Below are 27562 nucleotides of genomic sequence, written 5' to 3' on the forward strand. Positions count from 1 at the left end.
GTTCAAGTACTTTTTAGTGTAGAGTCTTTAATAATATTTTAGCATTTATCTATCCATTCTTTCTCTATAGCATTGCTACTGTTTATGATTATGTAATTCTGGTTTTTAATTGGAAATGCTCTTTCATAATACTTATGCTTTTTTTAGACTGTAAATTTATAAATATTAAAATATTACTGTGCAATAAGGGACCAAATCCAAGAATTTCATAGCACGTATAATGTTTCATTGACATGGTAGTGATTTTGAATTGGATTTTAGGTAAGAAAAAAAGTATTTTTCTGTATTTCTTCTTTTTGCGTGATCTGATTTGAATGAATTAATCAGACTTCAAAATAAACAGGAGTTAAGGTGATCAAGAAGACAATAGACGCTTTCAAATTATGCCTTTTTTTAAATTTAGCGATAGAAAAACTGATTCCACAAATCACAATCTATGTCTTAATTTATTTGTAATTTTTGTAGGATAATTTAGTAGAAATGTAACCAAATCTTGACGTTTATAAACTAGATCCCAAAGGCAAAGAAATCAAGCGAACTCTTTAGACGTCCAACACATTGCCTGTAGCGTGGTTCACAATTATTGTAAGCTACATCATTTTTGACTCAATTTACTTTAAACCATACTCAATGGAAATATTTATAGATATATTTCTGGTAAAAATATGCAAAATAATTTAGTTAAAGCAGGCTAAAACAATACTATCTCGAATACTATACAGGCGCGACGGACAACATGTAATCGCTCCCAGGACCTTCTTAAAGCGGTGATTGTAGGAAAATTGCTGCTACGACTTCGAAAACAGAGAAAGAGACGGACAATAATTAGAGACTGCACAGTTTCTGTGTGAATTTTTATTATTATTTGAATCGGTGTTATTTCGTTAAATCATCCCCTGCAGAAGTGTGTGTTGACTAAAACCACCAGAATAGCCCGACCGGCTTGATTTGGTCCTCGCTGGGTGGGTTTTATCCCCGGTTAGCTGGTTAGCCAGCTAACTAACGTGAGCAGTCAGCGATCCACGCATCATTTAAACCCAGTAAGTGTTTTTCTTTAGTTTTTTCTTTTTTTCTTGCCACACATTTTATAAATGTTTATCTGCTTGCGTATTTTCTTCTACTACCATCTGCATTAAATAAAAACTATATGTGTAGCGTCAGTTAAACTTGGCTAACCTATTTGGGTGCTAATTCCTGGTTATTGTTATTTAGAGGCTTTTTTAAAGATGGGGCTTATTTTTGCTTATTTGTTGAAATTTCTTAAACAGTTTATTGTAATGTCCAGACTTTACAGGTTGGTAATTATCCCCAGCTTTTTTTCCGTTTCTGGTGATTGCGCTGACACTCGGCTCTGGCTGTTGTCAATTTGCTCATTAATTAGCAATCATCAAAAACAAAAGTGGTCGACACGGAGGTTACACTGACGGTAGATGAATCAAAATAATTTAGAAGTGTTAAAGTGTTTTTCTTCCAAGTGACTTTTTAAATACTTTGTTAGTTGCCTGCTGACAGAAGCTTATGAGAAGTAATGGTCAAAGTTGTAGTAAATATTTTAAATTGTTCCAGGATTATGTCTTTTGACTAGAAAATAAATTGCAGGATTTTGAAATAAATAGGGGATATTTAGGGGATCTCTAAAAGAACAGTTAATTGTATCAAACATGGAGAAATAAATGTCACCTAAAATTAAAAATTTAGGGGCAGAAATTGCCTCGGTTAAATTGCGCTAGATAAGCAAACAAAAGCACTATGTCCATTATTCCCTACTTTTTACAGATGTGGCACCAGCAAGTCTGTGCTGCTAGACTTGCTGGTGGCTCTGTAGGCTTTCCTGTTGGCCTTAGAAGACCAAAATGTTGAGTGAACTTGAGGGGAAATGCATTCTGTGGTTTCTATAATTATTGTGATGGTTATAATAGACATTAGTTTTGAAGAGAACACCTACAAGCGACAGAACACCAAAACTAATATGAATTCAAACAACTTTAATATACTGGTTGCAATGCTTTTTTTGTCTTGGGAAAAAATATTTAATTACTGCTGGTCACAAGTACTGAATAAAGGTTTTGTGTCTTCTGACAAACGTGATCCAGGAAGAGTTCAAAGATGGCTGTGCTTAGATAGCAAAGTTACTGATTTGTGGTCTAGAAGAAAGAGAGTGAAATTTCCAGTGAAGGGAAGTGATTGTCAGCACTTAAGATGGGGCTCATTTTCAGCTGTGCGAGTTGAGACAAGATTCACCAGTCGGATTTACTGACCGTTTCAGTTTCCATTAGTTTCTTCTTGTCCTTGAAAGTGATCACCATGCCAAGACATCTGGAACAAAACCAACTCAAAAGACTGATTTATCTGCTATAGTGGTCTGTGTGAAAGATGAACATTTTCTACCAGCACAATAAATACTGATTCTTTTTTGCACACTGCTTCAGAGTGTACCATAACTTGCATTTGAATTGGTGATAGTCACCCCTAAAAAAGTTATTAACCTTCACCCATTGTACTAATTGAGCTTTCATTTCTGTTGCATGTGGGAGGCTGGAGAATTTATCCCTCAGTTTACACTCAAACTTGTGAAATTGCGATCCAAAACAGAATATTCAGTAGATTTTTTTTTTTTTTTTCTGTAGTTGGGATAAATATAAATCACCTGAAGGACTTCTAATAATCATTTTCTCAACCAAAATGTCGTGTGTTTGTGAAGCACATTTTATTTTTAGCTTTAAAAATAGTAGTGGAGAGCACTGAAGCAGTCCTTAAACAATTGGAATTCCTTTTCAAAGCCAGCCATGACATTCTGATTTCCTGTAGACTCGATGGACGCAGCATACCTGCTAATTGTAGCAGGACTTTGTTGTTGATGGTGACTGTCTTCCAGCAGAACCTTCTTGGACTTAGAGCAGTTTGACTCCGTCTGCCGTCCATCATGGAGAAAGATGCCAGTGAGCAGCAGAAGAATGATGACACAGCTGTGGACCAGCCCAAGCTAAAGCCAGGAGCCACCACTCCGTTCAGATATACCAAGGTGACGCACGGATCCACTGCCAGTCCAAAGACTGTATTGTGCAAAGATCTACTTTTAAACAACTGAACTGTTTTTCTTTTTCAGGAAGAACTTCTGGATATTAAGGAACTGCCGATTTCCAACGAGCGGCCTGAATGTCTCTCTGAAAAATACGACAAGTATGAACATTTAATTGTGCACTTGCAGACATCCAGACAAATTGATATTTTTGTTTTTGTTGTTTACCTACAAACCTTAATTTCACTGATCTCATTCTAAGACTTCAGCACTGATTCTTGATGAAAACTGTGATTACATTCGACATAGCTTTTATCTGGACTACGTAATAGCCTTGTAGAATACTTTTGATTTTGGTTCATCGGCAATGATCCAAACATTTAGTTTCAAACTGTTTTATTATTCACCATCTCATGGATGACTGTCCTTGACTCATAAATGTTTCACAAGGCCAGGAAACAAAGCTGTACAGACGCGTTCCATGCTTTGAATTGGCTTGTTCTTAGGTCTCTTTTTGTTTTAAATTGTGGCGTCACAAGGAGAAAAAAAATTGCTACTTGAATTATAAAACATTAGTTGCACTGCAGTGTCTTTGCTACTTTTTTGAAAATATTAATTCAATGGTATAAATGAAGATGGCTTAAAAATAACATTTGGATTTAAGAAATGGCTGTAACTACTGGATATATATAAAATTTGTCGATGTTTTTTTTTTTTTTTTTAAAGATTATTTTTAAATGATTATGGTGAAGCGTTATCAAGTCAAAAGTGTACATGTGATGGCTCCTTTCAAATCAAGCCTGGAGGCTCTCCTATGAAATTCCTGTTTTTCTTCAGAAGCAAATTTCTTTTCTTTTTTTTATTTTTTTATTTCCTTTTAGTTGTTCCTCTAGATGCAGATTTCATTCAAAGTATAAAATAAAAAAAATCTACACATTATTTCTGAGATGTGCATCTTAATGCTGTTTGATGTTTCTCCTGAATAATTCAGCCAGCATTTGAGAGCAACTCTTATATGAATTCACAAGTCACGGCCTGTCCTATTTTAGTCCACTTGACAGATCTTTTAAAATTGACCTGCAAACTGAAAGCCACTAATTTTACTCTTCTTTGTTTCACAAATTAACATTTTTATTTATCTAAAATGTTTAACAGTCATCTCAAAGTTGTGTGTAATCATGCATTTCAGGTTTGACTTTGAATTAAATTTTGATCAAACTTAACATTTCTCATACTTTATTGCCAGGTCTTTTTTTTGTGCTGAATTTGCATTAAACCTAAATTATCTACATTTACATGCAGACGTCATGTAAATGGGTTTTCCAATATTTTTGCTAACATTGGCTTTCAGGTTGTCGCCTTTTTAATGTTCTAATTGTTTGTTGATCCAGTGATGGTGTCTGGGACCCAGAGAAATGGCATGCCTCCCTGTACCCGACCTCAGAGAGAAACTCCCCAATCGAAGGCTTTAAGAAGGACTACATGGACGACAGAGTTCATTTGAAACGCAGAATCCCAGGTAAATAAAAGTTTTATTTGACTAATTGGTGTATAATTAGTTTCTAAAGTCTTGGGTCTTATCACCTTTCTTTGGTTTTAAATATGCACAGAGTTTTAAAGCTAATTTATTTTATATTTTTGTACAAAACAATCAGTTTAGTCAATCTGGATTATAATGATGAAAATCTCTTTAGCCTTTAAGAAGGTTAAGGTCGTTAACCACTTGTACTTCAATGTGAATTTTGTATTTAAATCTAGATTAACTCGGAGTGTTCTCTCTTTTTTTTTTTTTTTTATTAATTTAGATCCCCGTGAGCGGTTAAAGGAGGACGACCTGGACGTTGTACTGAGCCCACAGCGACGAAGCTTTGGCAGTGGTTGTCAAGGCATCGCTGTACCCGCATCAAACACCCGCCGCCCAATAAGCCCGCTGGAAAATAAGGAAAACGAGACACTCCGTCTCGGAGGCGCTCGCAGAATCGGCAGCGGGCGCATCATCCCTGCTCGAGTTTTTGAGAGAGAAGCTCGTCCAGAGAAGGAGAGGGAGAGAGACTTCAAAGATAAAAGATTCAGGGTTTGTGGTTCTTCTTCCTTCATGTCAATCTATCAGACTTGCATTTTTACCCACAGGTATGATTAAGGTGCACAGTTCATAATTGTCTATTTACTCATAAGTATTCTGGGTTTTTTTTTTTTGGGGGGGATTTTTTTGTTTGGTTATTTGTGTGACTAACTTGTGAGAACCTTGTGATTCTGCATGCGTTCTGTCTTGCAGAGGGAATATGGTGACAAGCGTGTGTTCAGTGAAAGAAGAAGAAACGACTCGTACGCAGAGGAGGAGCCGGAGTGGTTCTCAGCCGGTCCCACCAGCCAGTCAGAGACCATTGAGCTAATCGGATTTGACGACAAAATTCTGGAGGAGGACAGACGCAAAACGAAGCGATCAAGGAAGCGAACAGACTCTGTGAAGGAAGGCACGTCAAGCCCTTCATTCTTGAATTTTTACACCATGTGGGGAAACTACGGCATGGTGACATGGGTCTGACTGTCTTGTCAAATGTTTTTGCATGCAGCAGTGGAATGCAATGGTGAACTAGCCGAGGAGCAAAATGCAGCTTTGCAGGCTGATCAAGAAGTTCCCCATCCAGATCTTCTTCCAGACCCGTCAGCTGGAGACTTTGACTTCAACGAATTTTTCAACTTGGAGAAAACCATGCCGGCACTGGCCTCTGTAAGTACTGGGGGCACTGCTCTTGTTATCAAGGTAATGATGTCACATGAGGGGTGTTTCTGCAGCCATCTAACTAGATCTGGTTTCCTGTCCTGCAGTATTTTTAAGTCAAGGTTTTTCAAGCCAGAATCTGTCGTTTGACACTTGTGGCAGTTTTGCTTCAATGTGGCAGTTTTGCTGGAAGATCATCATATGTTGATCTTCCAGTCAACAAAGTTTTTGTTTTAAAGCATCAAATGTGTCAGCCCAAGATTACATCTGCTGTACTGGCTTGATCTCACTGACCTTGATCTTATCTATGGTGACTCACTAAATGGTGATTTTTGGGCTGTTGCATGTGGTTAATGAGGCTTTAAAGGTGTCACCATTCCAAATTTATGCCCATCATACCTCCATTTAGAACATGTTTTAAATTAAAGCTGCTCTGTAGCAATAAAATCAGAGCTGCATGCTAAGCAGTTCATTCAGTGACAGTGCCTGCCCTGTATCCTGGCACTTTTGCTGCTAGCTTGACGGAAAACACTAAACGTAAGTTTCACGTTTTGTCTTGCACTCTTTAGTGTGTCGTCTTTTCTCTTCATGTAAGGCTTCCCATTTCTGTCTTCAGATGATAGAGGACGTTTTGGGAGAAGGCCCCGTGTCAGCGAGCCGCTTCAGTCGGTGGTTTTCTAACACCCTGAGTCCATCAGGCAGCCGGTCCAGCAGTTTGAGGTCCACCCCTCATGAGGAGCTGGAAAAACTTGCAGGCAAGCGATTCGATCACCCCAGTGTGGTTTTATTTTAACTGTGTGGTTAAGATCTTTAATTAACAAATTCCCCAGTGGAGTAAATGTAAAGAGCTGCTGACAAATAAAACTTGACCATTCTGAGAGCTCCATCCATATTATTGGTAAAGCAAATGGAAGCTGAAGACATTTTAGTTGTGCTGTTTACATCCGTGTCTCCTTATTTGCAAAAGTACAGATGTTGGACACCAGTTGTTTCTCATTGTGGATCCATAGTTTGACAGAATTTACCCATCAGAATAAATGTTGGAACCAGTCTGCATCTAAAGGAAGCTAATTTGTTCTGGACTGCATCTCTTTAAAGGACTTGACCCACGCTGCTCATCTACGAGCCAAGGCTCTGTGTCATACTTCACACCCATTCAGTCATCAGAGGGCAAGGAAAAAGTGGACATCTTGGAGCTGCTGCACAATGCCAAAATAGACCTGAAGCCCCTTCTGTCCACGCTGTCGGTCAACAAGGCACGGCTACGAGAAAGCAGTGAGTAACGTCTCAGCGAGCATTTTTCAGCCTCGTTATTTGAAAGAACTACAAATTGTATGCTTTGAATTGTTAACATTTTTCCATGTGCCAGATTTAGATTAGCTGTATTTAATACTATCTGACCTCTCTCACATGACCGCATATTAGAGCAGAAATGGTGGCACTGATTACACGGAGCTGGTTTTCAGTGAAGCCGTAACGTTTTGTTGTGATCCAGCCACTCGCAACAATCGGAGCGATTGGCGTCTCTGGCATCGTCTGGTGCTTTGAAGGTGTTGGTGAAATTTTTTGTGATCACCCTTTGCAGAGACGTGAAATTACACATGTACACACAGCTGCAGAGTTTTTCCTCTGCACAGGCAGATGGCAGCAAAAACCATGGTGGATAAAGTTGTACTGTGTGTGCTACTTATCCTGTAACAGAACGTCTGAGGAGTACTTGGATTATCTGAGACTAGACACTGTTTTCTGAGGTGGAAGCTAGGAAATGTACATGCATGTTTCAATGACATGCTAAAATCCCAGCACCATACAGTGGCCTGGCATGACGACTACACCCGGTTCAAGGTGTCATGTCGGTGTTGTCTAAACATGGAACATTTGGAAAAATAAAGCCGGTTTCCAAACAGTGACTGAATCTTGGTTTCTTTTAAGTGATGATTTCACCTGTAAATATTAAAAACTAGTATCTTGATTTTATTTTTATGCAGTACTAGTATTTTTTTATCTATATGCTAGTCTTGGTGATCAAATCCCATTTACAAGGTCTGATTAGTTTTCGTTACAGCAAATTCAATAAAGTGTTAATTTTTATTTTTACTCCCCATTTTAATGCAGGTACTGTATATAAGAAAAATTTACCCATTGAAAATGGAGAAATTCTAAAATTTAGAGAAAATTTGCAGGTTTTTTTTTTTCTTGCCAAAACTTATAAAAGCACAATGACTGGTTGACCCAGGATGGGTAATAAGTTGGTGAAACTTCTAGTTTTCTTCTCTTGACTGTTGCTGGGTTTCTTTTCCTTTCTGTGGCTGAACATATTTTAAAACATTTTGTCAGCATCATTACTTTAACCCTGAGGAGGTGGGTGGTGCAATTATTCTGCTCCAAACAGCCAAAGGAAGCCTCCAGCTTTCACAACTAACTAAAAGGGCTTCGTACTGGCCCATGTCCTTTAGCACACAGTTAAATTTGGCAATGTGGACTCGGTCAATACTACTTTGAACTTCCTCATAAATTTATATTAATATAGTTGAAACGGCCTATTCTTATTATTTTTAAACCAGTTTTGTTTTTGTTTTCCTCCCTGTCTGTCCTCAGCTAACTCCGGGGTGGTGCTCTCTCTGGAGGAGGTTGAAGGAGAGATGAAGGGAATGAAGCTCGGCTCAGAGCCTCATGTGCAGAAGGTGTCTCCTCCACAGAAGGGGAACGGCACGCCCTTCATGGCCGAGCATCTGGAGGAGGCTTTAACCGGTGGCTCTGTTAGCCGGCCGCGATCCCGCGACACGGACATGTCTGCTTTTAATAAACTGGTCAGCAGCATGAAGGCAAGTGGAACTCTGCCAACTCACCCCAAACCCAACACAAACAATGTAAGTACATATCTTGTGTTTTCTACCAGCTCCGTACTGCATGTCTAACACTAGTTTTGCAGTAGATGTAGCCTGACCCAGTGAGGCTGCAGAATGGCTTTCGAGCTAAAATCAGAGAACTTTGTAAAAAGATTTTAAAGATGGTGGGCATAAATTTGAACCATTCTGGAGGTTACCTGCTTTTGTAATTTTCATCACTGCAGTTCTTTATGCAAGTTGCTTTGAAAATGAAATTAAGTTTAAAACGAAGAAGAGTAATGTAAAGGCCATGGGGAAAATGACTCTTTAAACAAATATAGTTTAAAAGTTTTGGCAGCTTGCATAAGGGACTGTTGACTCGGCTTCACGTGTGTTCACTCAGTCCTGTTCTTCTGTTTGGGAGGTTTAAGCAAGAATTCATCTCAAATGTTCAAATATCACACATTTATCTGATGGTAGCTGCTTAGACCTCCCATATTCAAACAGGCCCACTGAGGTGTGATCTGTGGATGTGGTGATTTGTTTTGCATAATGAGGGGAAAATGTGGCAATGCAACTTTAAATCCTCTGTATGTTGCAGCAACCTTCAGATCCAAGTGTGGCGCCTCTCCCTGATCGTGTACCTCCTCAGCAACAGAAAAACATATTTCAGGTGTGTGCAATCCTCCCTGTAAGGTTGATCATGCATGTTTTGGATTAACAGTCTTAAATCCTCCCAAATACAGATTATTGTAGTTTAATATTGGGGAAAAACTTTGAGAGAGGGCTGTGATGGTGTTAAACTGCAAAATCTGTCTAGCTAGAGGGATTATGATATTATTCCTTTAGAAGTGCTGCAAGAAAAAATTTTACAAGCCGAATTATCAAAAGATAGAGGAAATTATTCTCAGTTCATTGGAGTTGTTGCCGAAACTTTCACAGTGCAAAGATCTTCAGCAGAAGAAAGATGTATGCTTACTGCATATGTGCTGAGTCTGAAGAGGAATTATGTTGCTCTTGTAGATTATTTTACATCCTTTATTTGGCTCATGTGAGACACTCTAGGGCAGGGGCCTCAAACTCCAGTCCTCGAGGGCCTGCAGCATCATGCAGGTTTTAGATGTACCACAGGTACAAAACACTGGAATGAAAAGGCTTATTTACGTCCTCTTTGTGTAGAGAGGTTCTCCAGAGCCTTAATGACCTAATTATTCTATTCAGGTGTGGTGCAGCACAGGCACATCTAAAAGTTGCAGGACTGCGGCCCTCGAGGACTGGAGTTTGAGACCCCTGGTCTAGGGCAAATTGACTTGCTTGAATTATTGATTTATAAAATCAGAATCACTTTAACCTTTGCCATATAACTCTCCTCACTACAAACTCACCTTGTCAACAACGTCTCCATATTGTGTGATAGCTTTGTTTTTTTTTTTGTTTTTTTAAAGATTGGGTTAACACCCACTGACCAGTGTGTCTGAACTAAAGTGTAACATCACTCGGATCTCTCTGTAGGCGCTCCTTGGTGTTCGTAGCAGCTCCCCGACTCCTTTAGGCGGTCTGTTGGGAAACTCTGAGCCCTCTGTAACTTCTGGCCCTCTGCATGGTTTACTACACAAGGGCCCCTCACCCCCTCTATTTCCACAGCGGGCCCCCTCACCTGACTTCTTCAATAACAGAATGCCACCTGGTGCAGGTAAGTATAAAAAGACAGATGGACATTACTTGTACTTTCTAAGGTTGGTGTTCTAAATAATTATTCAGGCTTACTTGTTGTGGTTTTATTGAATGTTTTCTTCCACTAAACTGGACACAATTTTGTTTTTAAAACTTTCTAAAGGATTTCCAGCTGGTCCTCAGTCTCTGTTACCAGAACAGTTTGACATCCACAGATCCATCAGTCCTTCTCAGCAGCAGGTTGGTTGTTCTGGTGGCAGGAGTTTGGGATTCATAGACATGCATAAGTTTCGTGTTTATTAAACTTCACTTTATACTAGGTATGGAACAGGTTTCTCTATTTAAAAGGTTTTCATATATTGTAGTATTCCTATCATCTTGCTTTTAATTAAGTTGACTCGCTTCCATTATTGATTTATAAAATCAGAATCACTTTATCCTTTGCCATATAACTCTCCTCACTGCAAAGTCGCCTTGTCAACAAAATCTCCATATTGTGTGATGACTTTGTTTTTTTGTTTTTTAAGATTGGGTTATATAACTTGTTTCCCCAGATGAGGGCGCTCTCACTACCTCTAAATCAAGCTGATCTGGAAGTCCTAGCTCTCCAGCAGGACCTTGCTCTCCATGGTCACCCTTCATTCCAGTCAGGTTACAACAAACACCTGCAGGACAGATCCTTCAGAAATAGGCAAGTCTTTTAGTTTGGCTTGAAAAAGTGACTTTTTTTTTTTACTGAGTTTTTCAACCTAATGTGATGGTAATCCTCTTAAATATTTTTGCTCTGTAGCAAATGCACTTATTAGGACTTATTAATGTCTTTAACTGATTGTGAAATGTAGAAAAAGGAAAGGTTTTTCAGAGAAATGCAGCTCACCAAGACATTATGTTGTGATCCCAGAACTATCTGTTACAAATGGTGAACAGCATTTCAAATGTGTTGAGGGCAAAGCATAACCCTAAACCCAAAACTACAATGAGCCCATTCTCCTCTGGTCCCGTCACATTTCAGAACCATAACCCGCTTGGTCAAATATAAAGGTTTTAAGTTCATTAATGATTTGGATTGACTGAGACCATTGTAGTTCAAAATTAAAATGAACTTGCCTAATTTGTAAATGCAATGTATGACTGCATGATCAAAAGGCCTCAGCGGGTAAATCGCTCTCCTGGACCTCAGCCTGCTGGAAGAACCTCCCCAGGAAATGCAGTCACTAGCATGGTGGGCATAAACTTTTCTGCAAAAATGTTTTCTTTCTTTTAATTTCCTCTAAACTAATGAAAAGTGTGTGCTCATAATTTTACTTTATTCTATGCATTTCAATTGCAGTTATCCCCATCGTTTACACCCACATCTGTGATCCGTAAAATGTACGCAACGAAAGAGAAAAGCAAGGACGAACACTCGAGTCGTCCAGAGACTAAAGAGGAATCGACCACAAACTCACACGATGGTACAGAGCAACTGTTTGCCTACGCATTGTCCTACTAACAGTGATGTGATGCTGAGTGTTTTTCCTGTGCCTTCAGGCAGTAGCTCTCCAAACCACCTACTGGGGTTAGTGGACGGAAATGTCTCACAGTCTGTGGGAGCAAAGATCAGTCCTCAAACCATGCACAGTAAAGACCAGGAGCGTCTGAGACCTGGTTCCACCGGACACCACATGACTCCAATGGCACCTCCAGGTCCGTCTTCATCCTTCCCTCGTCCCATCTACCCGGTACCACTGCTGTCCCATGTCCCCATGGTGCGCCCCCCTCCTCAGCTCCACCCAAATGTGGTTCAGAGAATGCTAGCCCAAGGGATCCCACCCCAACAGCTCGGACCTGCCCTCATGCAAGCAGGTTTGTGGTTTCTTCCAGCCCAACACTGGTCTTATTTCTGTTTAATCACTTTTGGACTTGATATTTATGAACTGCGTTTGCTTATACTCACAAGGTATGTTTCCACCACATGTTGACCTTGCACAACTTCAAGGCTTACCTCCGGCCCTGCTGGGACAGCCGCTGTACCCACTGAATGCAACAGGACTTCTACCTCCCAGAGCAAATACTCCCATGCAGTTAGCGGTCATGCAGCAGCAGCTTCAGGGGCAGAGACAAAGTAAGTTAAGAAGTTGTATGTGGTAAAACATGTCCGAGATTCTCTGGTTTTTGGAGCTACAGTTTTCTGAAAGACTGCAAAACATGAAGCTCTAAAGCATTAAATCCTTTTCTCCTTGTTGCAGTGCATCCCGGTGTACCAGGCGCTCCGTCTCAGAACCTAGGCCTCCACCGGACAAACGGCTCCCAACGACATGGGGCCAGTCCCCCTCTGGGCCTGGCTAAGTGGTTTGGATCGGATGTGCTAGAGCAGCCACTGCCCTCCATGCCGGCTAAAGTCATCAGTGTTGATGAATTGGAGTTCCACCCATAATGAAAATGCTTTCTTAGCTGGAAAGTGAGTTTTCCCTCTGCCCATCGCCACCTCCTGCTTACCATGACAATGTGAACTTTAATTTGAAAGATGAGGCATAGTGGGACATTGTAACAATGTTTTGTTTGAACAGATGAGTGGAGGTTTATGTTGCCAGCTCTTTTTTTTTTTTTCTCTATTAGTAAATAATGTAAAGGCTCAATTGTACAGACCATGAGAGAATCTTATTCTGTGTATATAGCTCTAGTATTTTTTTTTTTTTTTGGTTCTTTTTTTTTTTTTTTTTTTTTTTTTCCCCTCTTGATCTTGGGAGGTGTGAAATAGACCTGTTGTTGAACTTGAATTGGGAAACGAATCTGGTAGCATTCCTTTCTAGTGTCCACCTTAACCTCCTCCCCGTGTGATAATAAGAAAGGGGCACTGTTAGGGGAGAAGTGAGTTACTTGGTGCACACTCCACCATATTTTGAGGTGTCATTAGTGGCTATTTTCCTGAAGAGGTTAAGTATAGCAAGACACTGATGGAGGATGCAACAAGCTGGTTGTGCCTTTCTGTTTTTGTTTTCTTTATTTGGACTTGCCCCCCTCACTCCCCGTTTCCCTTTAATTTCTTCCACTGTATTTTCCAGTCCAGTGTCACAGGAATTCAACACTGCTCACACTGTCATTTGAGGGTGTTTGGGATTCAGTTTATGTGCTATTAAGTTATAAGAAGCACAAATAGAATTAATAAATAAAAACTTGAGTAAAAAAACAACTTGTAAATGTCTTTTTTTTTTTTCTTTTTTTTTTTCTTTTTTTTATACTGGTTTGTTAAAGCACCTGTTTGTACAATTTCAGATAATCCCTTGTGAGTCTTGACTTCCAATCAAAGGGCTTGAACTGCACTTGGTCAAATCCTGTTCAAACATGTTTTCGTCTACAGTGACATTGACTGGTTTATTCAGATTAATCTGAGGATTACAGGTGGTACTTTGCTGTGACGCTGCATGATGCAGAGAAGCCCTTCTGCTCAAACCTTTGAAATAATTCTGCTCCTGAAACTGGCTCATTGTGTACCTGGGTCACTAAATGGTATCCACTACCAGCTCCTTTCCAGCCAGGAATATTTTAATACCATTTTTGAAAACGGGTCTTTCAACAGTTATCTAAAACTTGTCATCACTTGTTAGCAATCTGATTTAAATCTGAGACTTACTGGTAATACAATTGAGGGTTGGGGGAACACAGGGAGTTGGGTATCAGCAACAGCAATGGAAATTTGATTTATACAGAGCTGGCAAGCTGTATTGGGTTATATTTAATTTAATTTAATGTTTAATATTTTCAGATCAAACATATTGGATTATTGCAATGAATACAAGGAGATGTTTTCAAATTGTTTTATTTGGGGATAAAAAGCTATTAAAACCTAAGATGGAAAAATAATTCACCCCCCTGTTTAATCCACTTAAAACTGTAGGTTCATTAGCCATGCCTATGATTACTGCTGGGCCCATAAAAGGAAATAGTAAAACTTGAATAGGATCTTTTCAGCTATGTGAAGTAGTAGACTGATTTCAAAAATAAACCTTGTGGTCAGATTGAAATCAATTCAAGAATAGACTAGACACGGCTCCAATGATATCAGCCTGAAAGGGTCACTGAGCCATTTTTGAGGCATTGTGATCTATTCTTGATAAACTTGAGAAAACATTGGAAATTACTCAACACTTGTTGGGTAATATTTTATGTATTTATTTTGCATAGACTACATTACAGTAGTCCAATCACATTTTTTTTTTCTTTTAACCGTTATGAACATGCTTGCAAAGTGTTTTCAGAGACGTACGGTCCGCTACAGGAGATCCGTCCTGCTCACAATCAACAATGCATTTCCATTTATTTGAAAAAAGAATTTCCCTTTGGCATCAAAGTATTTTTGAATTAAATTTTAAGATTATCCCAAGTCCCACACACATATCTCACGCCAACCTTCAGGAACCACTTGTATAATATAAACTTAAAATGTAAACTCTATAACCTACATATGTTACTATTTAAGTGCAAATGTGAGCATGTTTATTTTCACCATCTTTCCCATGTGGTTTAATTGGGTACAGTGTTCATTTTGAAGGCATCTGTAGAGACAGAAGGAGGGGGGTCAGTTTGGTTGGGGGAGGTGCTTTAAAAAACACACAGGAAGAACAGAGACCTGCGTGTTAATGTTTAACCTGAAAAACATAAAAATCCCCCGCGGTGCAACGCCTCGAAGCAACCAACCTTGAACGCAGAAAACATTTTATCTAGTATAAAACTACACGAGCATTTACAAACCAAACAAGAGCCACCCCCACCCTTTAAGAAAGCAGGGCCAAAGTTCACAGGAAGCTGGGGGGCTGCCATTTTTCCCCTGCTGCTGCTAACGTTTAACGGTAGATGCTAAAGCGACGGGAGGGGCGGCTGGTTCGGGCTTTTCTAGCTAGCTGGCCTCGGTGGATCGAGACCGTAAAAGCGTAATCTGTCAGTTCTCCGTCGGTCGACGCCAACGACCATTGTTGTTTGATGAATTCGGTATGGAGAAGGTAGCGGAGCCGTCTTGGACCTCTTCGTACACCTACCAGGTGAGCAAGCACAGCGTGGAGATGCTACACAACCTCAACGTTCAGAGGAAAGATGGAGGCAGGTTCTGCGACGTGATCCTGCGCGTCGGCGAGGAGAGCTTCCCCGCTCACAAAGCGGTGCTGGCCGCCTGCAGCGAGTACTTCGAGTCGGTGTTCGGCCGTCAGACAGAGGGCGAGGGCGACGCCAAGGAGCTGGAGATGCACACGATCAGCCCGAAAGTTTTCAAAGACATCCTGGACTTCGCTTACACATCCAGGATCGTGGTTCGGCTGGAGTGTTTCCCGGAGTTGATGACGGCTGCCAAGTTTCTGCTGATGCGGTCCGTCATCGAGATATGTCAGGAGGTCATCAAGCAGTCCAACGTCCAGATCCTCGTCCCAACCACCCGGGGAGGAGAGGCCAGTCTCTTCCAGGCCGCGGGGGCCACGGAGCTGGGTTTCTCCGTGGCTCCGCCGGAGCTGGTAAACGGAACGGGTATATTGTTAAACGGCCAAGGCTTTGTGAACAGTACGCAGATGCATTTGGACCAGAGCGGAGACACGCCAGCAGTGCTGCTGGAGGACGGCTGTGAGTCGTCGGTGCCGATGTTGGAGCCTGTCGAAGGACTTTCTATGTCCCCGTCGGCGGAAATCACGGGGAGCATGTTTCATCACGACGCTGGCTCGCCTGGATCCAAACGAGGAAGAGGGAGACCGAAGAAAGAGGCTGTCCACTTTAATCACGTTAACCAGAAGGACAACGGACAGCTGTTCCCCTGCGGGGCCTGCGGGAAAGCTTTCACAGAAGCGTCTCGGTTAAAGAACCACGAAGCGCAACACGGAGCCTCCACCGGGGGCGTCCACAGCCTCGGAGACGGCCTGTCAGCTCCGGGGGGTCTGTCTTTACTATCGCAGTCCGGGCTGCTGGAAAACGGGGTGCAGCTACCCGGAGGACTGACGCTGGACAACAACCGCAAGCGGGAGCGGACCAGGCGGCATGTGGGTTGTGACATTTGCGGGAAAGTTTTCCGGGACGTGTATCACCTGAACCGACACAAGCTGTCCCACTCCGGGGAGAAGCCGTACGCGTGTCCCGTGTGCGGGCTGCGGTTCAAGCGCAAGGACCGGATGTCGTACCATGTTCGGTCCCACGATGGCTCGGTTGGCAAACCGTATGTGTGCCAAAGCTGTGGGAAGGGTTTCTCCAGGTGAGTTGGACCTCACGGTGAGAACAGCTGCTGCTGCTGGTTCCTAGAGAAGTGAATGTTTATATAACCAAGAACCAGGGCCGTGTAAAGTGTTGTAAATTAATTTGAAAAAAATAGCCCAACTCCAGTCACTGACAAGCCTCCGCACGGAACAACCACATGACCTTGATATCATGCATAATAACATAAATTACATTGGAAGGTAAAGGTGCAAAAGCAACAGTGAGACGGCCTCCAAGCCATCATCCAGTAGTTAATATTAAGGAACCCCTTGCAAAGTATTGAATTAATTTACTCTACAGTACAAAAACATAACATACTTTTCCATATGCATGATAGTTCAGCTTTAAAATACTTTATTGGTCTTATTGTAAAAATATTTTTATTGCATAATTACCAATTGGCTTATTGACTTTAAAACATGACCAACTAAATTAAGAAACATCAATGCTTCATGTGGCAATAAGACCCATTTTGACTTGCATTACAGTATGTTGTGATCACGTTATTTTCTAAAACAGAAAAGCATAAAATATTCCTGCTCCTGTTAGAATACAGCAATACAACCCATGGATTATTAATGTTGTGTATTATACAATATTTACTTTGAGTTTGACACACAATTGTAAATTAAAAAAGTAGCATGAAGCCCACATTTTGTGTTAGGTGATATTTCTGAATGTGTGTTATAAATAAGGGAATCAAATGGCAGTATTCTTTCAGCCAGTTTGCCAGCAGTGCACAGCAACATGTGGGGGAATCAAACTCAGGTCACCCCAGTGCTTTTCCCTGAGGTTTCATTAAAATTCTGTTCAACAAAAGAAAATACATAATCTAAAATATTTCATCCCTTGTTGGTGACAACAAGCAGAGTCCAATTCAGATGCAGTAAAGATTTCTTCATTAACAACTGAGAGATGCCTTTACAAGCTCTATATATAAAAAAAAATGTTTTAAAATCATTTACGTCTCTGCCTCCAAGATGACTTATTTAAATTTTTTTCTCAGTTGTCCTTAGAACACAGTGCTCTGCATGTTTTAGCAGTTTCCCTGCTGCTAAACACCTAACTTAAGTGAATTAGTGATTAACAGGCTTCTGCAGCACTTGGTGGCTGCGGATGTAATGCAATCACTTCAATTTGCAGAGAAGCATCTGAAATGGGAAGGACAGCGGTCCAGGAGGACAAAGATTTAGAATTGCTGCCATTTTTCACCCGTTTGATCAGCAGTTAATCTTATTCAGATGAGTAAACTAGTCTCGTATTTTAAAATCTATTATCCAAATATTTATGAAGCACATTTAAAAAAGAAAAAAAACAACAACATTTGTTTAACCAAAGTGCTGTACTGTACTAAAAAAGATCAGGCCAAGAAATAAATGAAATATAAAAGAAAACCTAAGCAGAATAAAACTCACTAGAAAGATTACGGTAAAATTAAAACGGAAACAAAGACAAAGCAACTGACTCCATGTCAAAAAGCCACTGCAAATAAGTGTGCTTTTATGAGACTCGAACACAGGAAAGAAGATGCATGTCTAATATTTAATGGCAATCTGCTCCGTAATTTTGGAGCCAACTGACTGATCCCAGCATAAATGAATTGCGATAATCTAGACGAGTCGTGAGAAGAGCATGGATTTTATCTCCAAAAGGAGACCTGATTGTTGTATTTGAAGACGATCTGTGCTTTACAATAAATTTAATTAGGTTGGAGAAAATCATCAGCTCCTGCGGAGAAAACACAATCCTGTGCAAATTGTGTTTAACATTTATTGTAGATGTCATTGTAATCTGCAACAGTTGATGCTGTTTTTGCAGTAAAAATTATACAAGTTTCATATTTTTTGCCCTTTGCATACAGACCTGACCACCTGAATGGACACATTAAACAAGTGCACACGACAGAGAGACCCCACAAGTGCCAGGTAACCATCAACACTTACTGTAAAACCTATGAGTTTAACGGCGACATGCGAGTGTTTATGTTTGCGTCTCTGTGTGCTTCAGATTTGTAACGCCTCCTTCGCGACAAGAGACCGCCTCCGGTCGCACCTCGCGTGCCACGAGGACAAAATTCCCTGCAAAGTTTGCGGCAAGTTCCTGCGAGCCGCATACATGACGGACCACCTAAAGAAACACAGCGAGGGAACTCACAACTACTGTGGCATTTGCAATAAAGGTAACTGTTACGAAAACCTTGAACGGTTGCAAATCTGAGTGGCGCTTGATCTATTTTGTCGACGAGAATTCAGATTTACGTCGACTTGTTGGACTAAATATGGAAAAGGAACCGCTCAAAGGTGTTTTATTCACTTGTTCCAGAAATAGACTCTGTGTTTTGTCTCCAGGTTATCAGAGCTAAAATGAATCAAATGTCTAAAAATACACATTGACGGCTCTTGTCAAACGACTCTTCATTGTGGTGCAGAGCAAATTCAACTTGAAACATTCTTTCTAGGTCTCAAGCTGAAGTTGCATCAGTTCTACTTGTCTGATTCATGATGGACTTTTTTGTGTCTGATTCTGTAGTAATCATGAATGCCACAGAATTTTCTTCTGAGACTTTTCAGAAAATCTGTTTGTATAAGATTATTCGAAAAAAAAAAAGAAAAAAAAAAAGATCCATCAAGGAAACTGTGGATCCACCTTAGCATTTGTTGTTGGAGTTCCATACTCCTCACCTTCTGTGAGCTCAAAGTGTTGTTGTCACTCCCAGACAATTTGCTTAGTTGGATTATGGATTTTATTATGACCTATTTTGTCTCTTAGTGCATTTGATTTATTCATAGGGCTGAAATTTAAGTTTACAATGTCCTGCGTTGCTTGGAGGATGGTTGGTTACAATGTCACGAACTTTGCAACATTTATTTTCCATTTACAATCACAAATGTTTTAGATTTTATGTGACAAACATAAAATAGCACACAATTTAGAACACACACATGCACTGGGAGACTATACAAACTGCAAGAAGGTCTGGGATTCAAACCCAAGACCTTCTTGCTGCGTATAAACAGTTTCACCTATCAGTTCACTTCTTTTTTTCCCACATCACAATAATGCAGTACTTTGTGCTGGTCTGTTGCATAATATCTTTAAAAAATGTATTAAATACAAGTCATACAAGTTTGTGGCTGTACTGTGATGAGACGTAAATGCTTTTGCTGGGCACTGGATGTCGCAGTCAGAAGCAGAGCTACGTAGATCTGTGTTGGTGACTTATTTAGGTTTGGTGGCTGGAGGTTTGTTGTTTTCAGTTGCTGGTTTGAACCACTGTTGAAGTCTGGAGTTATTCCAAACCCACAAATCAAGAAGTTAGTTTGCTGTTGCTGAAGGAACCTCTCTTATAGCCAAGGCTTTGACTGTACCGAGCAACTGCCTTGTTTTTTTTTTTTTGTTGTTTTTTTTTTGTGTTTTTGGCCTCAGGTTTCTCCACTGCGTCCTACCTTAAGGTTCATATAAAGACACACCATGGCTCATCACTGCCCACTTCTACCACAATGCACACCTTCCCCGATCCAAGGGGGGAGCTGCAGCTCCAGATGCACAACGGCACCCCTTACCAAACGGGACGCCAGTGCTCAATGGAAGGCAAGCAGTCGCCCGCTCGCCTCCTACCACCTCCACAGCTTGTTATGTTTCTAGCTGGCATTGGCTACAGAGAAACAAGCTGCAAGCTCGCCATGTATTTTAACTTGGGCACGCCTCAGTTGCTGCTTTCATGCTTTTTATTTTAAACATTCACCATTGCTTCTTCACTTGCAAAGAACAGTGAGAACATTTTCTGTACTTTATGTCCGGAACAGTTTTGTTTTTAAATGTCCACATTAGAAGCTGACTTTTACACTGCTGATATCTTGCAGACCACTGTAAATGAGAGCTGGAAAAGTATTGCAAACACTTGTGGTCATTTGTCTGGAATAATGATACCACTCATTGCATCCACTCATAAATAACTCCCCTAACCCCAAGACTTTTATTTCTTGAAGGGACAATTTACGTCTTGCTAAGTCGGAGCTTAGATTATGCAATAAATCGATTGAGAACAAAGGACAACATTGAACATTTTCTCTAGCGCTGATTTAAATGGCCGAGACGTGTATCACATTCGCCTGTGTGTGTGTGTATGTTGCTGTCCAGCATGGCTATGGCTGCTGAGTTAAGTGTGTGTTTCTGCTTGGCTGGTTCATGAGCAGTTCTTCACCTACGCACATTGATGCATGATCGTCCTGGAGTGTGCTCCATATGCCCGTCCTGGATTCACTGGCGACATTTCTGCAGGAGAAAACCCGCAGCATAGATGCAACACACCGAGAACCAAGAGTCACAAGTGGACGAAAAAAAATGAAGCATAGACAGATTTATGTTCATGTATTTACAGATGTATTTACACAAAGCGAGGAATTATAAGGTGCCAAGATAATTGTCCAGTGCCTTGGAAAATATTCCTATTCCTTGAAGCTGTTTAGAATTTATCACAAAATTAAAGCTATAATAAAAAAAACACTAATGTGATAGACTGACACAAAATAGTGCGTGATTTAGATGTGAAAGAAAAATGCTAAATGTTTTTTGTTTTTATGGCTCCCTTACTCAGTGCTTTGTAGAGCCACTTTTCACTGCAGTGGGTGCTTTTACAAGTGGCTCAATCTCAGTCAGCTGGGTTGGAGAGCATCTGTGAACTACAGATTTTCACCTGGATTTAGGCCACTACATGAATATGAATATGCTTTGATCTAGATCAGGGGCTTCCGAGTCCAGTAAGCAGGGGCCGGTGTCCTGCAAGCCTTAGATATTTCCATTACAGATTCAGATGATTGTACTATGTTCTCAGCATGCCATTAAGGTTTGCAGTGACTTGGCAATTGTTTGTAATTTGTGTGTTAAACTAATGTAAAATCCAAAACATTGAGAATGCCAGCCTCATAGTTTTCAAGGGGATTGTTAGTTTTCCTCCAAACATCATTTTGCCAAAAGGTTTATTTTGATCTCATGTAAAAACATTCCCTGTGTTTGCTGTGCCTCATACATGGATTGTGGCAAACTCCAAACAGGACTTCTTATTATTTACTTTCAAAAATTGTGTTCCTCTTGGTACCCTTCAATAAATCCCATAAAATCTTTACGGTGCTATTTGTTCACTAATGTTATCTAACAAAATACCGACTCCTTCACAGAATTGAATTTATACTGGGCTGAAATGAATAGTGAATTGTGTGCCGAACACAGTTGGTCACCTTGGATTTTATTCAGGAGTGTCACAGTAAAAGGGGTTGAGTACAATCAGTCGGCTCAGTTTACAAGATTGTTTTTTTTGTTGTTGTTGTTAATATTTTGTAACAAGAAAAAAGAAATGAATGTAGTACTCCTTCCACTTCCCAATTATGTACTACTTTGTTCTGGTCTGTCACATAAAATCATGACAACCTACACTGAAGTTTGCTGTAGGGTGTCAAAGAATGGCAAAGGTCTTGGGGCATTAATGCTTCTGCAAAGACCTGTTGATAACATTTTGTAGCTCAGAGTTTGACTACAAATCCCTTGGATATTGTTGAATCAACTGAAGCAGCAGGTTTCAGGGATTACTCTAGTCTTCCTTTGCAGAACTACCTGAGGAGGGATTGTTGCTCTTTGGACAATAACTCACCCATGGGACAATAGTTCATATCAGAGGGATTAAATACGCGAAAACACTGCGTTATGTGTGCTAATCAGTTTAGTAAATGTAAATATTAATAACAAGAAAAATTATGATATAATCCTGCAGGAAGGTTTGGGTGTGCATGGAGCAAGCATGGCTTACTGGTTGATGGAACGGCATAAATCCTGTTAGATTCTGAGGCAACTGGGCTGAGCTGCAGCCTCTGTTTGCCCCTCAGATGTAACAGCTGCTGCTTTAAATTGGCTGTTTTATCAGTTCCTTCAAGTTGGATATCTCGATCTGTTTTTTGGTTTTCACCCATGTCTCCTAATCCATGTCTTCCTTTGTCTCCTATTTCTGCTGTTTCATCTTCTCTCTGCCATCTGTGCTGTTTTCACCTCAGACGGACAGGAAAACGCCGGCAAGTGTCCCCACCTGGAATCGGAGGAGTCGGATACTTCGCTAAGGGAATTGTCCAACGTTGACGAGCTTAAGTCTCCAACCAAACCCGACGGACCGGAGCTTGAGATGCCCTCCCTCGCCTGCAACGGGGATCCCACCGGGATTCTTGGCTCTCCAGATGCTTCTAAAGCCAACGGAGACCCTGAGAAGAAGTTTATCTGTGGGATCTGTGGCCAGGCGTTTCGCACCAAGTCCTACCTCAACAAGCACCAGCACCGAGTTCACAAAGCCCAGCGGACCCACGGGGTCCCGGGGTCTGGCTTAAGCGAGATGGCACCCTCCCTAACGTCCCCCTTTTCCCCCCAACAAAACATGTCCCTCCTCGAGTCATTCGGCTTTCAGATAGTCCAGTCTGCCTTCGCCTCGTCTCTTGTGGACCCTGAGGCAGGTCAGAGTGGAATCGACTTTGGAGGGAAGTAACGGTTTTTCGGAGGCTTTTACAGGCCGCCGTTTGGCCTCTTCGTTCTTAGGACAAAGCCGGGTTGCCCACAGAAAACGCCCCGTGTTTGGGAAGAACTTTGCCTCAAGACTACTCTTTTTGTTTGTCTCGTTGCTTAACCTGCATCCAGAGTTTTTTGTCAGAAACTGCCATTGAAGTCCTACTTTTCTACGTTTTTGAGGATAAAAAGGGGTGTGTTCACCATTTAAAGTTTGTGTGTAAAGAAATAAGTTTTTTTTTTTCACAGATGTCAGTCTCTGAAGGTTATGTTACATTTCTTTCTCCAATGGTTTTATTCTGAGCTTACTCAGCTGCACAAATATTCTTCTCATGAGATGACTTATTGACGTTACCTTTAGGTGTAGTTGCTAACTTATTCACTTTAGCTGCTCTCGCCAGCTTTAAAACGGATCTTTGGCCATCCCAGCAATTACAGAAGACTTTACCTCAGAGCAACAGCAGGGCTTATATTTAGATTCATATAAAGGTTTTTTTGTCTTCTAGTTGGGAATTTAAATTGGCTTTAGTTTTTTGTTTTTTTTTTGGTTATATTGTGACGATGAAATATACCGAACAGGCTGACACTGTTTGAGAAAAAGAGATGCAGCATCCAATCCGCTCATCACCCTGGTAAAGATGCAAAACTCATCTTAAAATAAATTCATCTGTTATTGCAGCAGCACTGAAAAAAGTGGGGGGGGGAAAAGACTTCCAAGTGGCACACTTATTAATAATTCACCCTATATATTCTCCAATTACGTTTTTTAACCGATTTTCTGGTGCCTAATTTATCTCCTAAATAACAAAAAATGAAATGCTTATTGTAGCTCAGGTTAAGTTGAAAACTGAACTGTTTTAACAATAAAATGTTAATGGGAAGCTAAAAATACAGTAAATTACTCCAGGTGTCTCAACATGGTATCTCAAAGAGTTTATGATCCCAAAGTTTCATGGCCCTGTAGAAGAAAGGCAGACCCACAGTATCACACATCTTCCACCACACCTTTATTTTACACCTGGAGTGTTTTTTGCTTAAAAGCTTATGCTTGTTATCTGGTCTAAGCACACTGTTCAGGTTAAAGTAACCAGCAGAGTTTGACAAACGTTGAGTTTTGGCAAGATAAAAATCGGTCCTCATTCACCTTCTTAGTTGTAGTTAATACTTTAATGTAACTCTGACTTTTGGTGTGGAAAAACAAAGGTTAGTAGCTATTTTTGTAGATATTTATAGACTTCTGAAGATCAACATATGTTGGACGACTTTCTCATTTTGCAGAGCTGTTGAGAGAATTGAGTCCGTCGCATTATTTATATATCTCAGGACAAGGAGAAGTCTGAAGTAAATGCCAATTTATGTTAATATTGCATTACATTAGTTGTAATAAAATATTTTGGATTTTTACTGCAGGAGAATAATTTTATCATTAGACATTTTGTTCATTATTTCTAAAACTGAGTTGGAGGAAAGAAAAACAAACTTAAATATTGAATTTACTTAGTATTAAGCTGCTGTCATGGAGATGAATTTACATTAAGGGTTTTCTGTGCCAGGTCTGCTGTATATTATGTTTTCAGAAATATCAGTTTTTAAACACCCTCATACAGTTAAGAAGCACTTTTCAAAGGGATTCTCTTTGTTTATGTTTTATGTGCTCATTAAATTGTGTAAAAGGAGAAAAAGAAATTCAAGGAAGAAAAGTCATGGATTGATTTAAATTTAGACAAACGTGGCTAGAGTTTGTTAAATGAACAGTGATCTGACTCTTGTTTTTTTTTTTGTTTTTTTATCTCCTCTCTGATACTGCTGAACCAGAAGTCCTACTTTGATTATATTTCCTAATTTCACTAAAACGCGTCCAAACAGAGGAGGAGTACAGAAGAGCAACCCAAGGATTCGCAGACAGATTTTAAATAGAAGGTCTGGATAATGACGGAGTCTTTGTGTTAGTTTCTTGAATGAGTTAAATGCATGAAACGGGGACCAAGATCAGGTATATTTTCCTTATATATTTTAAAAGATGTAGATTATATTTTAATAACTTATTCATACCCTGAGTTTTGTGTTTTGTTTTGTTCTTTTATTCACTGTCAAAAATCTTGTTTTATTCTCGTGTTTTCACTTTAATTTATGGTGAACGGAGGCGTGAATATGCGTGTTGTGGAAGAAGTGTTGGGACGCTTCGCCAAGGGAGCGAGTCGCAGCTGACAGAGCCACCTGGTCAATGGTTTTACACCTTCCTTCATCACCTGCACTTTCCCTCTTCCTCGTCATCTTGTGCTCAGAGCCGTTTGTGCTGCATCCTGTTGCCATGGCTCTCTTTACATTAGCGGCTGCTTTCTTGGGTTGGATGTTACACGATTGAGTCTTACGCGATGCGTTTATGTGGCAGAGACAAACAAGCAGTTGATTGAAAACCTCATTTTATGGGGACATGAGGAATTATGCAACATATTTCAATGGGTATGCTTGATTCATGTCAAAGGCATCAAACGTTTTGTAAATTAATGGTTAAGATCGCATCCAGTCGGTTTACTTTCAAACCCTCAGTTTGGTTTACTCCTCACTCAAAGCTCAGCAGGAATAAAAGCCAATAAACATTTATGTTTTAAGTTATTTGGCTTTTCCTCAAAAGCACCTGATTCTACCGTATTTCTGGATTTATCTGATTGCTGCTCCACTGCAGCCCTGACCATGACTCTCCTCCCTTGCGTTTTCCTGTAAATATTTGACGCAGAAGTACAATGAAACTTTTTGAGCACAGAGTTTCGCTCTGTTATATCCGTACGGTTGCGAAGCACCTACTAAACTTCATGCATCAAATTTATTCTCATATTTGTTTAGTTTTGTTGAAGACGTGTATTGCGATGCAAATCAGACTCAGTCTAGCAGTGAAGGGCTGATGGTGTGTGTGTGTGTGGTGAGTGGATGATGGATCTCAGTGTATGCTGTTAATTATTTGTGAGTATTTTAGTACATTCCTATATTATTTATGGTTATATTGTGATTGTAACAAGTGTATATACCTTTCATACACACACACACACACATGCTCACCCCCCCACACACACTCTCTTTCTCTCTCTCTTTATAATATATATATAAATAGATAAATATATGAACCAACCTGTTTGATCTGTGTTTGTAAGTGGTGAGTTTTGTACATATTATGGTTTAGTTTCTTGTGTTGTTGGGAGGGATGTTAAGTTATGGCCATCTGAAGTGTAAAGTTCAGGCATGCAAGCTGAGCTGGGGACAGAATGTCGATCACTGGTTGGTGGCTGTAGTCGTTTATATTAGTTACACTGAACTATCTATCACGTTGCCGTGGTAGCGCTCACACTGCCAGCTGCTCGACTCTTTGACCAAGTTTTTTTTCTTTTTCTTTTTACCCATTCTGCACTGGTATTTCCTCATTTAAAGGTTTTGTTACATTTACTGTTTAAAACACCTGGAATATGCTGTAAAGAAGTAATAAACCTTTGTTTTAGACATTATTAAGAATATATGATCTGTTTATTCTTTCCCAAAATTGAATTATGATATTGATTAATTGTTTTGGGTTAAATGTTATGCTTTCTGCTTTTTGTCTGTTGCAAAGTGCCTTCCAAATACTGATTGTGCTCAGCAGTTGATTAATAAAAATAAAATGGTCCTTTTTCTTTTCTAAAGGGTAAACATTGTACAGAGTGACTTGCATTGACACTTTTGTATAAAAACGCAAGATGTACAATATGTTACCTTGGTATTTTATCATTTTACTCGACGGGATTGCTCTTAAAAACACTTGAACTTTGTGTTTTGTTATGACATCTGGACATATTTCATTATGAGCTTACTTTTCTATAGATATTTGTTTTTGTACTCTGTTATTGAGTCTCGTCTCAAATTCTTGGTTTGGAGATGAGAATCAAATAAATTGCAGCTGAAAATCTCCAAACATTTGTCCTGTGATTATTAAGTAGTTATTCTGCCTGAACTTTGATTATGCAACTTGGAAGCTTTCATTTTGTTCTTTTTATTTGTAGTTTTTTTTTTCTGTTTTATTAATTTATTTATTTGTTTTAGAGCTGGACTTGCTGTTGCACACCGGAATATTTTCATAGTCTAAAAAAGTTATCTTGGTGACAAAATTGTTGAGAGTAACTTGAGAGAAATTTCACTTGTGTACACCAGAGGCAGAATATTAGTCATAACTAAAGTAATTCTACCTCAATTAATTGTTTGAATAACAAGTGGTCTGTAGCCACCGTAGTAAATTACAAGTAGACCTGGCTCACCACGTATCACTTTTAATTTTCAGAGTGGGGTGCCAGTTTACTTTAGTCTCCAAGCCACTGCTTCTTGACAACATTTCCCTCTCTTCCCTCCTCTCTGGACAAATCACCAAGTACATTTTCCCCTTCGAATTCATACTTGAATTTGGCTCCTTTAAGGTTCATTTATTTACTTATTGCTTTTTTCTTTTCTTTTTTTTCTTTTTTCTTTTTTTTTTTACACATTTATTGATTTCAGACATGGAAATCAATATAACTATTGTAGTTTATATATGTAGCTTGTGTAAAAGGCTAA

General features: G+C 40.0%; 2 protein-coding genes across 7 annotated transcripts; both read left to right on the plus strand.

Annotated features, from left to right (window-relative positions):
• The first annotated feature begins 715 nt into the window (after positions 1 to 715).
• eif4enif1 (eukaryotic translation initiation factor 4E nuclear import factor 1) lies at positions 716 to 13412 on the plus strand. Of its 5 annotated transcripts, none has more exons than XM_044121216.1 (19): positions 716 to 1040; positions 2876 to 3022; positions 3107 to 3180; positions 4411 to 4538; positions 4825 to 5093; positions 5295 to 5493; positions 5593 to 5750; positions 6358 to 6496; positions 6840 to 7016; positions 8340 to 8611; positions 9171 to 9242; positions 10082 to 10262; positions 10407 to 10483; positions 10798 to 10934; positions 11390 to 11465; positions 11574 to 11697; positions 11774 to 12088; positions 12222 to 12347; positions 12472 to 13412. In XM_044121216.1, exons 2-19 carry the CDS (start codon positions 2924 to 2926, stop codon positions 12657 to 12659), a joined length of 2811 nt encoding a protein of 936 aa, XP_043977151.1. In that variant the 5' UTR covers positions 716 to 1040; positions 2876 to 2923; the 3' UTR covers positions 12660 to 13412. The 5 variants fall into 5 exon arrangements, with proteins under 5 accessions (XP_043977151.1, XP_043977152.1, XP_043977149.1 ...); XM_044121217.1 differs by having other exon boundaries at positions 720 to 1040; positions 2879 to 3022; positions 8340 to 8566; positions 12183 to 12347; XM_044121214.1 differs by having other exon boundaries at positions 722 to 1040; positions 12183 to 12347.
• Positions 13413 to 13618: 206 nt separating this feature from the next.
• On the plus strand, positions 13619 to 26930 carry patz1 (POZ/BTB and AT hook containing zinc finger 1). 2 transcript variants are annotated; one of them, XM_044121219.1, is made up of 5 exons: positions 13619 to 16448; positions 18312 to 18375; positions 18458 to 18629; positions 19877 to 20041; positions 22495 to 26930. In XM_044121219.1, exons 1-5 carry the CDS (start codon positions 15214 to 15216, stop codon positions 22971 to 22973), a joined length of 2115 nt encoding a protein of 704 aa, XP_043977154.1. In that variant the 5' UTR covers positions 13619 to 15213; the 3' UTR covers positions 22974 to 26930. The 2 variants fall into 2 exon arrangements, with proteins under 2 accessions (XP_043977154.1, XP_043977155.1); XM_044121220.1 differs by lacking the exon at positions 19877 to 20041 and having other exon boundaries at positions 13621 to 16448.
• The last annotated feature ends 632 nt before the right edge of the window (positions 26931 to 27562 follow it).

Source organism: Gambusia affinis, linkage group LG07 (genome assembly GCF_019740435.1).
Source record: "Gambusia affinis linkage group LG07, SWU_Gaff_1.0, whole genome shotgun sequence".
NCBI lineage: Eukaryota > Metazoa > Chordata > Actinopteri > Cyprinodontiformes > Poeciliidae > Gambusia > Gambusia affinis.

Bases quoted from the DNA above. Each gene is read 5' to 3' on its own strand.
- eif4enif1 (XM_044121214.1), top strand. From the start codon at position 2,924: ATGGAGAAAGATGCCAGTGAGCAGCAGAAGAATGATGACACAGCTGTG. The intron at 10,263-10,406 runs GTAAGTATAAAA...AACTTTCTAAAG, and splicing joins CAGAATGCCACCTGGTGCAG to GATTTCCAGCTGGTCCTCAG. The intron at 11,466-11,573 runs GTGGGCATAAAC...TTTCAATTGCAG, and splicing joins GAAATGCAGTCACTAGCATG to TTATCCCCATCGTTTACACC.
- patz1 (XM_044121219.1), top strand. From the start codon at position 15,214: ATGGAGAAGGTAGCGGAGCCGTCTTGGACCTCTTCGTACACCTACCAG. The intron at 16,449-18,311 runs GTGAGTTGGACC...CTTTGCATACAG, and splicing joins TGTGGGAAGGGTTTCTCCAG to ACCTGACCACCTGAATGGAC. The intron at 20,042-22,494 runs GCAAGCAGTCGC...TTTTCACCTCAG, and splicing joins ACGCCAGTGCTCAATGGAAG to ACGGACAGGAAAACGCCGGC.